The sequence below is a fragment of the Solanum lycopersicum genome, chromosome 2 (assembly GCF_036512215.1).
Source record: "Solanum lycopersicum chromosome 2, SLM_r2.1".
NCBI lineage: Eukaryota > Viridiplantae > Streptophyta > Magnoliopsida > Solanales > Solanaceae > Solanum > Solanum lycopersicum.
In genome coordinates this window covers 55,642,105-55,657,077 of record NC_090801.1, presented here as the reverse complement: position 1 = coordinate 55,657,077, position 14,973 = coordinate 55,642,105, and the positions used below count along the sequence as shown (strand labels likewise).

The window sequence follows — 14,973 nt, the reverse complement described above, 5'->3', positions numbered from 1 at the left end:
AGCAACTCCCCTAAATAGGTTATATCCCAACAAGTATTTTAAAAGGAAAAAAAAAGATTGTTTTTATTTGTCGTTATTATAATTAATCTCACAAATATATATTACGTTAAAATAGTTTAAATATCTTTATTATTAATCGGTTGTTGGGTTTTGGATATAATTTTTTTAATTGGAAATGCAAAAAAAAATCCTACACTGCATAAATTTAAATTAAACTGAATTCTAATAGATTACTGTGACAGTGAAACTGTGATAGCATTGTCAAAAATTATCCAATGAGTGTGGTTAAAAGTGGGAAAAATTCCACCAAAAGTATTTGTTGACTCAAGATGATTATAATAACTGATGAATTTGTTTATCAACCTAATTCTAACACTAATACGTAGTGCACCACTTAAACAAGATTGAATTATATTTTTTTGTTAAAGTTGTAATGATAATATTCCTCAATTTAGTCGTAAAAGGTAATCAAATTAGTTGGATCTCAAGGAAAAGGGAAGTAAGTCTCCCCTCCATTTCATATATTATCTTTTATGTTTTGATTCTTTTTAGTTACTGTTATTGTATTTATATTTGTCTTGAATCAAAAATTATCAAAAATAACATAAAATCAAATTTCTATACATTTCGTCACTTGATCGGCGACCCAATTGTGCAATAAATCGATTTCTCCATAAAGTCAAGTTAACTTTTTTAATTATGGGTTAAAATTCTATTCTCAATATTTAGGGGAAAAATACATTATCAAATTACTTAAAATATTGGTGACAGTGTAACAAATTCAAAGTTATATCCAAAGACTTCCTTTTTGCTATACAGGTTAACTATATATCATCGAATTAATCTCGATCGATCAAGAATTTTCTTTTACGATAAATTTATTAAACAATTAATATATTCACTCAAATTGCTCTGATGCTATGTTATTATTATAACCCTCTATAAATCTCAATCATTATTCTTATTCTTCAAAGTGATGCTATTAAACTATAACCTAATCTCATAATCTATGTTGAGAATAACAAGATATAACAGCGACACAATTAATCGTCGGTCAATCAATTAACTACAATTACTGCGTAATTAAATAAATAGAGTTTAAAAGAACAACTCATATACATATAAAAACATGACAAAAAAATTATTTTTTTTTATCTTACTCCACACGGCTTGTTGCTCGTATTTATATACGATTATAAAAAAATATTTCAAATTATTAACCATATCTAAAACGAAAATATTAAATTTGAAATTGACTAAATGTGATGCGGGCCATGACCAAAATTATAGTGATAATGTTAGATAATCATTATGTCTCCACCTCTCCTCCGTTTTAACTTTTTTTACTCTAACTATCTTCATCTTCATATCATTTTATTCCTATTTATATAAAAATATAACGTTAAAGTATAGATCAATATAATTACTATTAGAAGAATAATTAAAAAATAATAATATATTGTTCATAACAAGTAAAACTCGCTAATCAAAATAATTAAAATTACCTATTATCACATTATCAATGTAGTATATAAACTTAATTAAATTATTTATTTACTAATAATATTATCTACACTTTGCTCGAAAATTTAACATCACGATACGAAGCAATTAGTTCATCCAACACTCCTCCTCTCTCTATATATTAACACGCATCGATTAAACTTAGCTGCCTAACAAATCATTAATCAATGGATGCTATTGATCTCTCCACCATTTTCTTAGTTGTATTTTCTTTCATCCTCACTATTATTCTCTATCAAAATCGTTCTTCCAAAAATACCAAACTACCCCCGGGCAGTTTCGGTTGGCCCGTAATAGGAGAGACGATAGAGTTTTTGTTTAGTAATCCTGAAGATTTTGTTCGCGATAGGATGAATAAATACTCTCGCGATATTTTTAAAACTAAAATAATGGGAGAGAAAACGGTCGTAATTTGTGGCCCTAACGGCCACAAATTCCTCTTCTCGAACGAAGAGAAACTATTTACCGTGTTTCGTACTCACTCTATGCAGAGAATTTTTCGTTCTTACCAATCGAAAAATCCTTCTCTTTCTCATTCTCAATCTCAATCAACTCGGGTTATTCGTCAGCCCGGGTTTTTAAAGCCCGAATCCCTAGCCCGTTATTTGGGGGAAATGGATTGTATAACAAAAGAGCTTCTGCGAGACAAAGTTGAGATTAAAATGTATGATTTTGCTAAAATTTTGACATTGACACTTGCTAGTCGTTTCTTTCTGGGTAGTTCAGAGAGGATGGTGAAGCTCGTAGATTGTTTTGACGATGTTGCGTTAGGGTTACACGCGATGATTCTGAACGTACCGGGGACGGCTTTTTACCGCGCGAATAAGGCAGCAGTTGCAATTAGAAGGGAGCTTATCCATGTTATAAAGGAGAAAAAAGATGAAATCTCTAAAGGAGTGAAAACGCAAGACGTATTGTGTCATATGATTGTTGTTAAAGATAACAATGGAGTTTCTATGGGTGAAAATGAAATTGCTGATAAAATAATGGGACTTTTAGTTGCTGGCTATAGTACTGTTGCAACAACTATAACTTTCCTCGTGAAATATGTTGGAGAGAGATTTGATATCTACGGAAAGATCTTAAACGGTTCGCTCCTTTTAACCGATAGTAATAATAGAGTGTGTCATGAGATTTGAATTTTGAATTTTTTTTTTTAAAACAACTGAACCAAAGTTTTATTTCGTGAAATACAGAACAAAAGGAGATTGCGGCGACAAAGAAGGAAGGAGAATTGTTAGAGTGGGAGGACATGAACAAAATGAAGTATTCATGGAATGTGATATGTGAAACAATGAGACTCACTCCACCACTTCAAGGAACTTTTAGACAAGTGTTGACAGACTTCACCTATGCTGGTTACACTATCCCCAAGGGTTGGAAGGTAATTTTCATTGATTTTATTTAGACTATATCCTGATTATTTGATAAAATATAGTTTTTTCGGCTTCTAAGTTTACTCATTTGTTATTTAAAATTTATTGATCTAATTAATTCTGATTCATAACATGTAAATACAAGACATATAACTAAAAATTAGAGAAATTTCAACCACACTTTCACCAAATGAAGTGAAGAGAGAGAAGGAAGGGTATTTGTGTGTGTATGAGAGTATTTAAGTAAAAAAATAAATAACAATCGGAAGTTTACTTATATTTGAACATGAATTGTATTTTGAATAATAAAAATAAATAAATTGATAACTAATATTTGTTTTTTTTGCATAATACATAAATATGTCATTTAATTTGACTTTAGATTACATTCATGCCCTTCTTTTTTAGATATGCATAAATAGACACTTAAACTTGTATAAAGTTAAACAAATAGACACACATGTCCTACATGTCATTTTTTGTCCTACGTGTATTGTGTCACGTAGGACTCATGTGTTTATTTATTTAAAAGTTGGATAACTAAAGTGCTTGTTTGTGTATTATGAAAGTTGAAGATCAAAGTTAAAATTTGAAGTCAAGTTTATGATCCAATATATGTATTATGCCTTTGTTTTTTATGATATAGAAAAACTGTTTCAAATTTGAGTTTATTTGGAGTAGATTTAAGACAACTTTGACATGCACTTTAGATTCAAATTTTCAATTTCAATCACATATATCTAAATTATTTCAAAAAATAGATAAACTTCTAAAAAAAAATATTATAAACACAATAACGTTCGTAATATTTTTTTTGTGTGTGTATTTGACATGTAGGTTTATTGGACAACAAGTAGCACAAACAAAAATCCATTATATTTTGAAGAGCCTCAAGTGTTTGATCCATCAAGATATGAGAAATGTGATGGACCAATTCCATACACATATGTACCATTTGGTGGTGGTCCAAGAATGTGTCCTGGTAAAGAGTATGCTCGTCTTGCAATTCTAACTTTTCTTCACAATGTTGTAATGAAATATAAGTGGGAATTGTTACTACCTAATGAGAAGATTGTTGGTGATATGATGCCAACACCACAAAACGGACTCCCCATTCGTCTTCACCATCATCAGTAATAATCGAAAGTTATGTTTGTTCAACCTCTTCAAAATATATACATCTTTTAGATTAATTCAACGAAAAGGTTGATATTTTTGAATAGACAAGTCATCAAAACATGTATTAATACTTTAATTAATTTGTATCCAAAGAGTTCAATGAAAGATGTAGATTTATTTTTATTTTGATTACTTTCATTTTAAAGTTGTAAGTTCACTAAGAATTTGTTATTGAATAAAAGAAATAATTACGCTTCTCACATAAAGGGGTTATTATATGCATGAAGTCAATTGAGTACCTTCATTTTAGTTTGGAAATTATTTTTCTTTATCATATTTACTTCGCCAAAATGCATGTATACGGATACTCGTAGGTTATATTAGGTGTAATTTGTTATACATATTGAAATATATTGTTTAAGAGTGAATTGCATGTATTTGTGAATCGTATATATTTGCGATAAAATATCTCTCTCGCTTGTCTCTCTCCTCTCCCCTCCCGTACTTCCTATGTATTTATATTTCAAAACATATCTTATAGAAAACATACATACTGGCTCTCTCTCAATCGCCCCTCTCCTATCTATATGTCTATTTCCCTCTCTTGTTCGTCTCTCTCCATATGTATATATATCTCAAAATGTATTTGACATTAATGGATACATATATCTAGTATCTTTGATTTGATACATTTATATGTATCTAGGAATGTATCTAATATCAAGAGATACATGTATCTAATATTCGATACATTTATCTGCCTTAAAATCTCAAAAGAATGCCTCGTTTATCTTATTTGAAATATTAGTGAGACAATATGTAATCCTTTCAAACTATAAAGTAAATTTGTATTTATGGTTGGGCTAAAATAGTAAGTGTGTTAAAAGCCCAAAACGCTGTCGGGCCTCATAACCAATGACCCGCCCAACTCATTTCGTAATGCTCAATTTTCACTTCAAGTTTCGTTTTTTTCTGAGATCTGAATCGAATTGACAACAAATTGAAGAAGAAGAAGAAGACTTTGTGTTGAACGAAGAAGAAGAAGAAGAAATGGCAGTGTCAGGACCCGACCCATTGTTCGGATTGAGGAACAACTTCTACATAGGTGCTTACCAAGCTGCAATTAACAACAGTGATGTACCAAATCTCTCTCAGGAGGACGCTGTTGAAAGAGACACTCTTGTTTACCGATCTTACATTGCTCTTTCCAGTTATCAGGTTTTTTCTTCTTTTTTTCAGTATTGTTATGATTTTGAATTCTTCTGTGATTGTTAGTTCTTTTTATGTTTACTAGTTAGTGTCTTGTTTTTTTTTTCATTACAGCTTGTGATCAATGAGATCGATGCATCAGCTCCTACTCCTCTTCAAGCTGTCAAATTGCTCGCTTTGTACCTTGCCAGCCCTAATAATAAGGTGAAAATTTGATTCCAAAATCTCCCCTTTTTTACTCTAGTGATCTTTTTGAGAATTTGGTAGCTACTGTGTCTTGTTATCTGTACTTTTGAAGGTGTCCCCATCTGATTGGTGGATCTTATTGAAAATAAACTCCCAATTACAAAGGGTTTCTTCCAAAGTTTCAATTTTGAAGAAAAAAAAAGGCTTTCCATCCTTTTGGGGTGGATGGGTGTGGTGTGTGTGTGTGGGGGGGGGGGGGGTTTAGCTCAAGTAAATCCATTCATCTATAGTATTTGCAGCTGGAATAGCAATTTAGGGAATTCAGTTTGAGTGACATTACATTACAGGTTACTATTTATTGATAAAAACACAGAGAGGAGTTGAGATGATTTCTCCTTACCATATAGTCCTTAATCAAAGAAAATGAATCATTTATTTGTAACTATAAATTTTTAGGAAGATGCTTTGTTATAATCATCATTTTTGCTCTTTGATGTTCTTCTTCTTCCCTATTTATTATCGACAAGAGGAGGGTAATTAGTTGTAACTTTCTTTGTTATGTTCTAGGAAGCAGCAATCGCCGGTCTTCATGAATTATTAGGAGATCCAGCCATAGGAAGCAACCCTATACTGAGGCTTATTGCTGGGATTGTGTTCATGCATGAGCAGGATTATAATGAAGCTCTGAAACACACAAATGCTGGTGGAACAATGGAACTGTGAGTTGCTGTCTTTTCTTTGATTTTGTAATTGCTTTGAAGGTGCTATGCTAAATAGTGTAGAGATAAATTGAGGAATTTATTATTTGATGGATTGGTTGCTTTTATTTTCTTTGAATATTGGCATTGTACTAACTATACCCATGGTGCTTGTGTACGACTAGATACAGTTATATTCTTCTAAATAACTTGACTCGTTTTCCTTGGCAAAGGGCAAATGCTATTTAAAAATTCTTCTTTGTGGATTTTTTTTTTTTTTTTTTAATTCTCAAAAAAAAATTCTGCTTCATGAACTGGATGAATGATTATCTGAGACAAAAAAAAAGGCATGTCTATGTGAGTGAGACCTGATAGAGGCAATGGTTATCTACCAAATAGTATTACAGAATGGATCGAATAACATAATTTCTTTTCTGAGGATAGTATAACTAGAACCGTAGAAGTGCTAATAATCTCAATGCAGTCCTGTGCAAGTATGAGTTAATGATAGATCTCCTGGCAGCTGATCGAACAGAATTTTGGTGGTTCAACCCCAAATTCAGAATTTTGCTAGGTTAAGAAGCTTCCCTTCAAACTGAATTTCCCATTCCTTTCTTGCTTTACTTTGGCTAGTTTAGTTTCTAGATGTACCCTGTCATATTTTTAAGTTGGGTGACTGAAAGATTGTAGGCTTGATGTTTTTATAAATTTCTGCTTTAATGGATTTGAGGTCTAAAATACTTTTTAATGTCAACCATCTACTTTGAGGTTAAAATTTAAAGTATAAAATAGTTTTCATTTCCCTGACTAAATGTGCTTATGCAGGCATGCTTTGAATGTCCAGATACTCATTAAGATGCATAGATCGGATTATGCAGAGAAACAGTTAAGAATCATGCAGCAAGTTGATGAAGATCATACACTAACTCAACTTGCAAGTGCATGGCTAAACTTGGCAGTGGTATATAAGTTCAAATATGGTTGCCTAACAAAAAACTATTAGTTGGTGTCTGTTTATTAATATATTCTATTTTCAGGGTGGTTCAAAAATACAAGAAGCATATCTTATTTACCAAGACTTCTCTGAGAAGTATCAGATGACTAGCTTAATCCTGAATGGGAAGGCTGTATGTTGCATGCACATGGGTAACTTTGACGAAGCTGAGACACTGTTGCTTGAAGCCTTAAACAAGGTCACTTTGACATGATACTTGTCTTCTATTTTTATCTGTTGAGTTAGTGCTTACAAAAGAAATGATTTAGCCATCATATATTCAAATTCTGTTGATTATGCTGAACAATTTTGCAAATTATTCATTTAGCAAAAGTTTTCTCACGATGTTCTATCATGGCATTCGAAGTTGTATTTGATGCCTTCTTGTTATATGCCCATCGTTCTATTGAAAATATTTAAGAATGTGTTGTTCTATTCCTTGATCTCTTACGAGTTTGTTCATTTATGCAGGATGCTAAGGATCCAGAAACACTGGCCAATCTGGTTGTCTGCAGTCTTCACCTTGGGAAACCATCCACACGTTATCTGAAGTACGATAAGTCCATATACTTGCCATTTATTTCAACTTTTAATTGAATGAATCTAGTTGTGATACCATAATGATTATAGAAGGATAGTGGAATTACATTTTACAATGTGCCAGATTAACTCCAGTCGCTAATTCACAACTTTGGAAGTATCTTCAGTCCATAAAAACTTTTTATGGTGATATAGAGAGTAGACAGTTGAACCATGACATCACCAATTTGTTGTCTGGGTAGCTAGAAAGGAATACTAATGGGCTGCTTTTGTTACTTGATGTTTGCAGCCAGTTGAAATTATCGAACCCAGAGCACACACTTGTTAAGCGCGCTGCATCTGCTGAAGAAAGTTTTGATAGAGCAGTCCAAACTGTTGCTTGAGGAAAAGTTGCAGCATGTACTAATGAGTTAAACAGGCAAATGTGGAAGCTGTCTTTTGTAGTGTCAGTTCTGGTGCTTGTTCATTTGGTTATTCTCATCAGACAATTTAAAGATTGGCATGTTATTAATGTAAAAATTTTACCTTGCAACATTTTGATGAGTTGGATCACTTATATTTCAGATGGAAAAATATGGGCTTTCACTTACTTTCTTCCTAGCTAATTACTTGTCCGCTTTTTCTTCACGGACTTCTTAAGAAGTCATGGTAGTTTTAACTTTCTTCCTAGCTAATTACTTGTCCGCTTTTTCTTCACGGACTTCTTAAGAAGTCATGGTAGTTATAACTGAGATTTGTTTTTGGATTACTAACTTGTTTACACTTTTAAGAATTAGTAGTAAGATGGTAAGGGTAAAATGAGAATAACTTAGTTAATTCGATCTTAATTTTGTAAATTGACAAGTAATTTTGAAATATATAAACAAATTTTATTAATATGAAATGAAAAAAATAATATCTAATTTAACCTTATCATTAACTATAATTATTTTTCAAGAAATTAAATTTATAATATTTAAATGATATGGTAAAGTTATTATTCTATTTATTGATATTTGGCCTAACTCATCTCCAGCCACTCAAAGTTGTCCGCATAATTCATTTAGACACCTCAACTAATCCTTGTGCCAATTGAACACTTTATTTGTTCAAAAGTCTCAAAAGTCATTCCTATTAGACACAAAATGCTGACATGGCAAAAAACGTGTAATTCACTTTCCTTGAGCGCGTTAATTTATTAAAAATAATATTTTTCTTTTTTTTTCTCTTAATTTATACCCATGAGTTAATTTTTTTAAAAAAAATTAACAAAAAAGAAGAAGATCTGTTGTCTTCTTCTTCTTCCCTATTTCTATCAACCCCACCCCAACCCCCATACACCAGTGGTTATCTTCTTCCCCCGTCATTCTAATGATTTCAAAATTCTTAGTATCAGTGTTATCTTCTTTCCCCACCATTCTAATGGTTTCAAAATTCTTAGCATTTTGTTTCATTTATAAATTTTTCGAAGAGATTCTTTTCCCCATCTTTCTCTACCTAAAAAACAAGATGAAGTAAAAAGTTATAATTAATAAAAAAGCTGATGAAAAAAAATTGTCGGATTAAAGATGGAACTGTACAGGGAGGGGAGGGTAGCCATTAATGGAGTTAGAGGGAAATGTATGTTTTGTTCCAGTTGAAGGCAGGGAAGTTTAGGTTTCACTTTTTTTTTTTTTTTACTTTAAAATAATTTTTATTTTTTTAACTTTATAATATAATGTTTAAATAATCTTTTGGATTAAAAAATAACACATGTCATCATTTGATTGGTCAAATTGACATGTCAACGCGAGTGTATTTCACACATTCTCTATTTTTTGTTTATTTTCGAAAAAATGTTCAAATGGTTCAAATTCAGAATGGTTGAAGTGTTCAATAGGTAGTACGTCTAGTTGAGGTGTCTAAATGAATAATCGGGACAAGTTTGAGTGGCCGCATATGACTTTGGCCTTGATATTTTAAGTAAAAATTGCAAGACTTAAAATAAACATGATCATGACTACTACATAGTATCATGCCTCATAATATGCCTATTAATTTCATCTTTCATTTAATTTTTGATCTTCCTTTCTTTAACGAAGAAAAATAAACGTTTTAATGTTCTCAACTACCATTCTCCATATTTTATAAAAAAAGGAGTAAAAATGTTTTAAGTTTAACTATAATTTGGAAAATATATCCCTATATAATTTGACCAAAATTATATTTTAGACATACATTTATAAAAATTAGAAAATACAAAAATTCTAAATAATTTTAATTTTCTCTTCCAATTTTAAATTAATCTTCTAACATTTAAAATTAACCTCCTCATTTTATGAAAGTGGACTAAATTCCAAGACACGTGGCTTGTAATAATTTGATTCCATTGTACCAAAAAATATATTTTTTTCCAAAAAAATAAAAAATAAAGAGAGAAATAATTAAAAAACATGAAACATGAAGTAAAAATTAAGATCGTGTTGATGTGTCACACTCGGATTGAAAATGTACAAAACAATTTCTATTTTAGGTATTTTTTCGGTTTCAAATTATTTATCATACTTATGTGTAATTATTTTATTATTATTAAACTATTTATAGTCTTTAAAAATAATTACTATTAAAAGTAAAATAGTAAGGAAAATAAATTTTAGCATAAATTTTTATATGAAATAATTATTTTTTAAAATCATGATCGATAACAAAATAAAAAATCGCGATAGGTGCAATTTCTTGTTAAAAAGAGTAAGATTTCGTTTTCGTCCTTCGTTTACGCATAATAATTAGATGGAGAGATCCTATCGAAACCTCATTCTTATACAATGACATGCCAATATCCAAACCTCGCTAATTACCTAATATGTTTATTTTTTTAAAAAAATGTAATACTACTAATTTTAAGAAAAAAGGTATTTACTTAAGTTTTTTTAATCGAAATAAGTATTTTCGAATAATACAGAAGTTAAATTAGTTTTTTCATCAACGAGAGTAGTGATGGAGTGGTAGTAGGATTGTTCCACTCTTAAGCAGAATTCTGCGATTTGAGATCAGGATATTGAAAAACTTATGTTTACAAGATTCAAATTTAATCAGAGATCCAATATGAATTTCAAACATTAGTGAAAAAATTTATTTATTTTGCAAAAAAATTAGTAATATTTTTCGATCGATCTAATTAAAAGGATTTACATGTAAAAAATTTTGTAGGTACTAAATTAATTAATAGCAATTTATTTCTATTCTATTGATGAATGCCAGCTTCTTGTATCTGTTTATTTGGCCATTGGGAACTCATAAAGTCAGTATTTTTTTTAAATAAACAAATTATTGAAAAAAATCAATACACCTTTTTAAAGTGTTTTTTTCTTCTTCTAATTTGGTAGGGGTGTTTGAAAATGTGGTCCATATATAAATTGTCGATAGACACTTTCATCGTTTACTATTAATTGTCATGTGACGTTTTAAAAAAAATTAATTTAATTAATTTTTAAAGTAAAATTAAATTATATTAATTTAATATTTTAAATAAAAATTAAATAAAAAATATAATAAAAAAACCATAAAATATTTACTGTTTGACTTAAAAAAAAAATTATGACAATTAAAAATAAACGAAGACAGTATATATATATATATATTAATTTAAATACAGATAATTCTATCGTTGGAACCAGTTGCCGGTGTGTTATTTAATTAACTAAAAAACATTTAGACAATGATTAGGGCATCTTTTTATACTTTTATTTGACTTTATACATGTGAGCTAACATTTTAAGCCAATATGGAGTTGGTCTAATTTCAATTTTTTACTAATAGTAGAATTATATTAATTTTAAATTGTGATACTATCAACTGTTTTAAAAATAGGTAAAAAAAATTGATTCAATATTTATATTAATCATAGCTTTAAATTTTGTAATAAGTATCATATTTGACTTGAAGAGATTGTTTATATTATATAAAAGGATTTTATCAAAAAATAGTTAGCTAGTTATTTTTATTATTATTAATTTATTTTTCACCATCAAATCTTTATTAAATTATTATATTTTATATTTTTTAATAATATGTAATCATAAATATTTACTTATAAAAAATATCATAAAAATAGGTAATTTATGTCTTTAAGATATTACCATACATTACTTATAAATTATAATTTACTCATTTCATAAAATTAATAAAATGAAAATTTCAAACTGATGTAGGTTTTATATTCTATAGTCAACAGCCTAATTAAGGTGTACTGATTTTCAATTTCAAATTTAAATTGATAAGCCATTTTTACTTTAAAATGACTCATTGGACCTACAAAGCCTTTATAGCCATGTACTAAAATCCAATAATATAGTGACATGTTATAACTTATAATATATGATACTATCCCAAATTATTTGTCATGTTACGCTTATCGAAAGTTAATTTGACTAAAACTATATGAAAAGTATTATAAATTACAATTTTTTACATATTAATATAATGAAAAAATATATTTTAAAATTTTAATTCAATTTTTTGTAATTATTTTAAAAAAATAGAAATTATAATAAATAATATTGGACAGAAAGATTAATAATTAGGTAAAATATATAAATGTGGAAAGTATAAATGTGAGTGACAGAGTAAGAAACTAGTTGGACACGTTGCATCTAAAGTAAACTACTTTTCTTGGGATCTAAAAAAGTAAACATAACTTCTCTGCATAAGATACTGAAATAAATAAATATTTCGTTTTAAAAAATGACCTAATTTAAATTGATATAAAATTTTAAAACATTAAAATTATATCAAATATATTAAAATACTATTTAAATTTATCACCTTAAACTTATCAGTAAAATTAAAATATTTACCTAAAAAGAAATTTAAAAAAGAATGAGCTCTTTTTTTTTGGTTAACATTTCACTTTCAACTTTTCACTTTATATTAAGTCACAAGATTAATAACAGTTTTGTACATTTGACATAACTTTAATTTAGAATCACAAGATTCAAAAGTCTTTTTTATTTTTTTAAATTCAATACCTAGTCAAACTAGGTCATTCTTCATTAAAAGGAGAAATAATACATAGATGTTTATATTAAATTAAATTAATTAACAAAACAATGCAATGCTAATAGCTTTAGATTGGGTGAATCATACAAAATAGCTCTAGATTGGGTGAATCATACGTATTGTCACCTAACTTTCTCATCATTATATTAAATTTAGGCCAAAGTGATATGCAGCCACTCAAACTTATCCCGATTATTCATTTAGACACCTCAATTAGAGATACTACCTATTGAACACTTCAACCATTCTGAATTTGAACCATTTGAACATTTTTTTGAGAATAAACAAAAAATAGAGGATGTGTGAAATACACTCGTGCTGACATGTTAATTTGACCAATTAAATAATGACATGTGTTATTTTTTAATCCAAAAAATTATTTAAACATTATATTATAAAGTAAAAAAAAATTATTTTAAAGTAAAAAAAATGAAAGAAAAAAAAAAGTAAAACTTAAACACCCACTTCCCTGCCTTCAAGTGGAATCCAAAACATACATTTCCCTCTAACTCCATTAATGGCGACCCTCTCTTCCCTGTACAGTTCCATCTTTAACCCCACAAATTTTTTTTTCATCAACTTTTTTATTAATTATAACTTTTTACTTCATCTCGTTTTTTAGGTAGAGAAAGATGGGGAAAAAAATCTCTCCGAAAAATTTATAAATGAAACTAAATGCTAAGAATTTTGAAACCATTAGAATGGTGGGGGAAGAAGATAACCACTGATGCTAAGAATTTTGAAATCATTAGAATGGTGGGGGAACAAGATAACCACTGGTGTATGGGTATGGGGGTTTGGGTGGGGTAGGGTTGATAGAAATAGGGAAGAAGAAGACATCTGTTCTTCTTCTTTTTTGTTAATTATTTTTTTTAGAATTAACTTAGGGGTATAAATTAAGAAAAAAATAATAATATTATTTTAATAAATTAATGCGCTCAAGAAAAGTGAATTACACGTTTTTTGCCATGTCACCATTTTGTGTCTAATAGGAATGACTTTTGAACAATTATAGTATTCAATTGGCACAAGGATTAGTTGAGGTGTCTAAATGAATTATGCGGACAACTTTGAGTGGCTGAAAATGACTTAGGCCTTAAATTTATAATAAGTCGTTCTTTTTTAAGATAATTAAATTTTAACTATGATAACGAAGGAAACATACTAAATTAGAAAAATCTTATTAACATGCATATTTTATCATTTCATTACAATAAATGAATGTTGATCTTAGAAAATTAAAAAAACATTCATGTTTTATCACGAAACGAATGAACTAGTTTCTTAATAATTAAATCTCTTAACAATTATACTTTTACAGTATCCAACTAATTTATAAATACATCTAATTATTTTATCAAATATTTAATATTTCTTATATATATATAACATCAAGTAATTCTATTATAGCATAGAGTAACATTTTTATCATATACAAACCTATAAATATTAGAAAATATCTAATGCTATTTGACATGTAACATCATAAAGGTCTAAAAGTGCTTAGCAACTTTGAAAATTTGAATGAAAAATTGGCCAAATTTGAAAAGTCAACAAAAATAGGAAATCGAAGTTTGAATTTAAACACAATTATAATAATTATTAAATTCAGAATATATAGCATAAAAACAACAAAAAAAAAATGAAAATATAGCTGCCTCTCTTTCTTTCTTCCACCCACGAGAAAAGTGGACACCAACCAACAAATAAAAAAGGTCCACTTCTCTCCCCGGTTCAAAACGATAACATACTCAATAAAATTATAATTTACAAAAACGAAAAAATTATTTTTAAAAAATTCGAAATAAGTATAACCAAAATAGTCTAATAATTAAGCAAAGAAAACGAGCTCATTGCTTCTTCCTTGTAAATGTACTACTAACACATAACACAAAATAAGTTTATTTTCGAAAGAATAAACTATTAACACATGATATAATCACGTAATTTATGAAAGAGTAGAGTAGATTGTGGAAAGTGTTTTACGTAGATGACTTGTCGAATAATCATAGTAATTTTTTTTTAAAAAAAATGCTATATCATTTTCAATTCTCGATTATTTTAAACTTTGAATACATATTTATTACTCTCTCGTTTCAAAAAAAATAATCTCCTTCCCTTTTTTCAAAAGGAATAATCTCCTTCTCTTTTTAGTCTGTTTAAAAAAGAATGACATTTTTTTTGGTAATATTTTAGTTACAATTTTTCACGTGGCATGTTTAAGGCAGATTAAAATGTAATTACGTATATTTAACTAAATTTTAATTCAAAACCAATTTAAAAACTTTCTTTATACTTTTAAACTCCGTGT

The 14,973-nt window shown here is 28.6% G+C and overlaps 2 protein-coding genes across 2 annotated transcripts; both read left to right on the top strand.

The window, feature by feature from the left end:
- The first annotated feature begins 1,518 nt into the window (after window positions 1-1,518).
- Window positions 1,519-4,285, top strand: LOC101267575 (beta-amyrin 28-monooxygenase-like). The gene is made up of 3 exons (XM_004233140.5): window positions 1,519-2,613; window positions 2,721-2,908; window positions 3,738-4,285. Exons 1-3 carry the CDS (start codon window positions 1,692-1,694, stop codon window positions 4,035-4,037), a joined length of 1,410 nt encoding a protein of 469 aa, XP_004233188.1. The 5' UTR covers window positions 1,519-1,691; the 3' UTR covers window positions 4,038-4,285.
- Window positions 4,286-4,813: 528 nt separating this feature from the next.
- Window positions 4,814-8,235, top strand: LOC101266095 (coatomer subunit epsilon-1). Its single transcript, XM_069293536.1, has 7 exons — window positions 4,814-5,237; window positions 5,343-5,432; window positions 5,982-6,133; window positions 6,938-7,073; window positions 7,150-7,305; window positions 7,578-7,657; window positions 7,936-8,235. Exons 1-7 carry the CDS (start codon window positions 5,070-5,072, stop codon window positions 8,027-8,029), a joined length of 876 nt encoding a protein of 291 aa, XP_069149637.1. The 5' UTR covers window positions 4,814-5,069; the 3' UTR covers window positions 8,030-8,235.
- The last annotated feature ends 6,738 nt before the right edge of the window (window positions 8,236-14,973 follow it).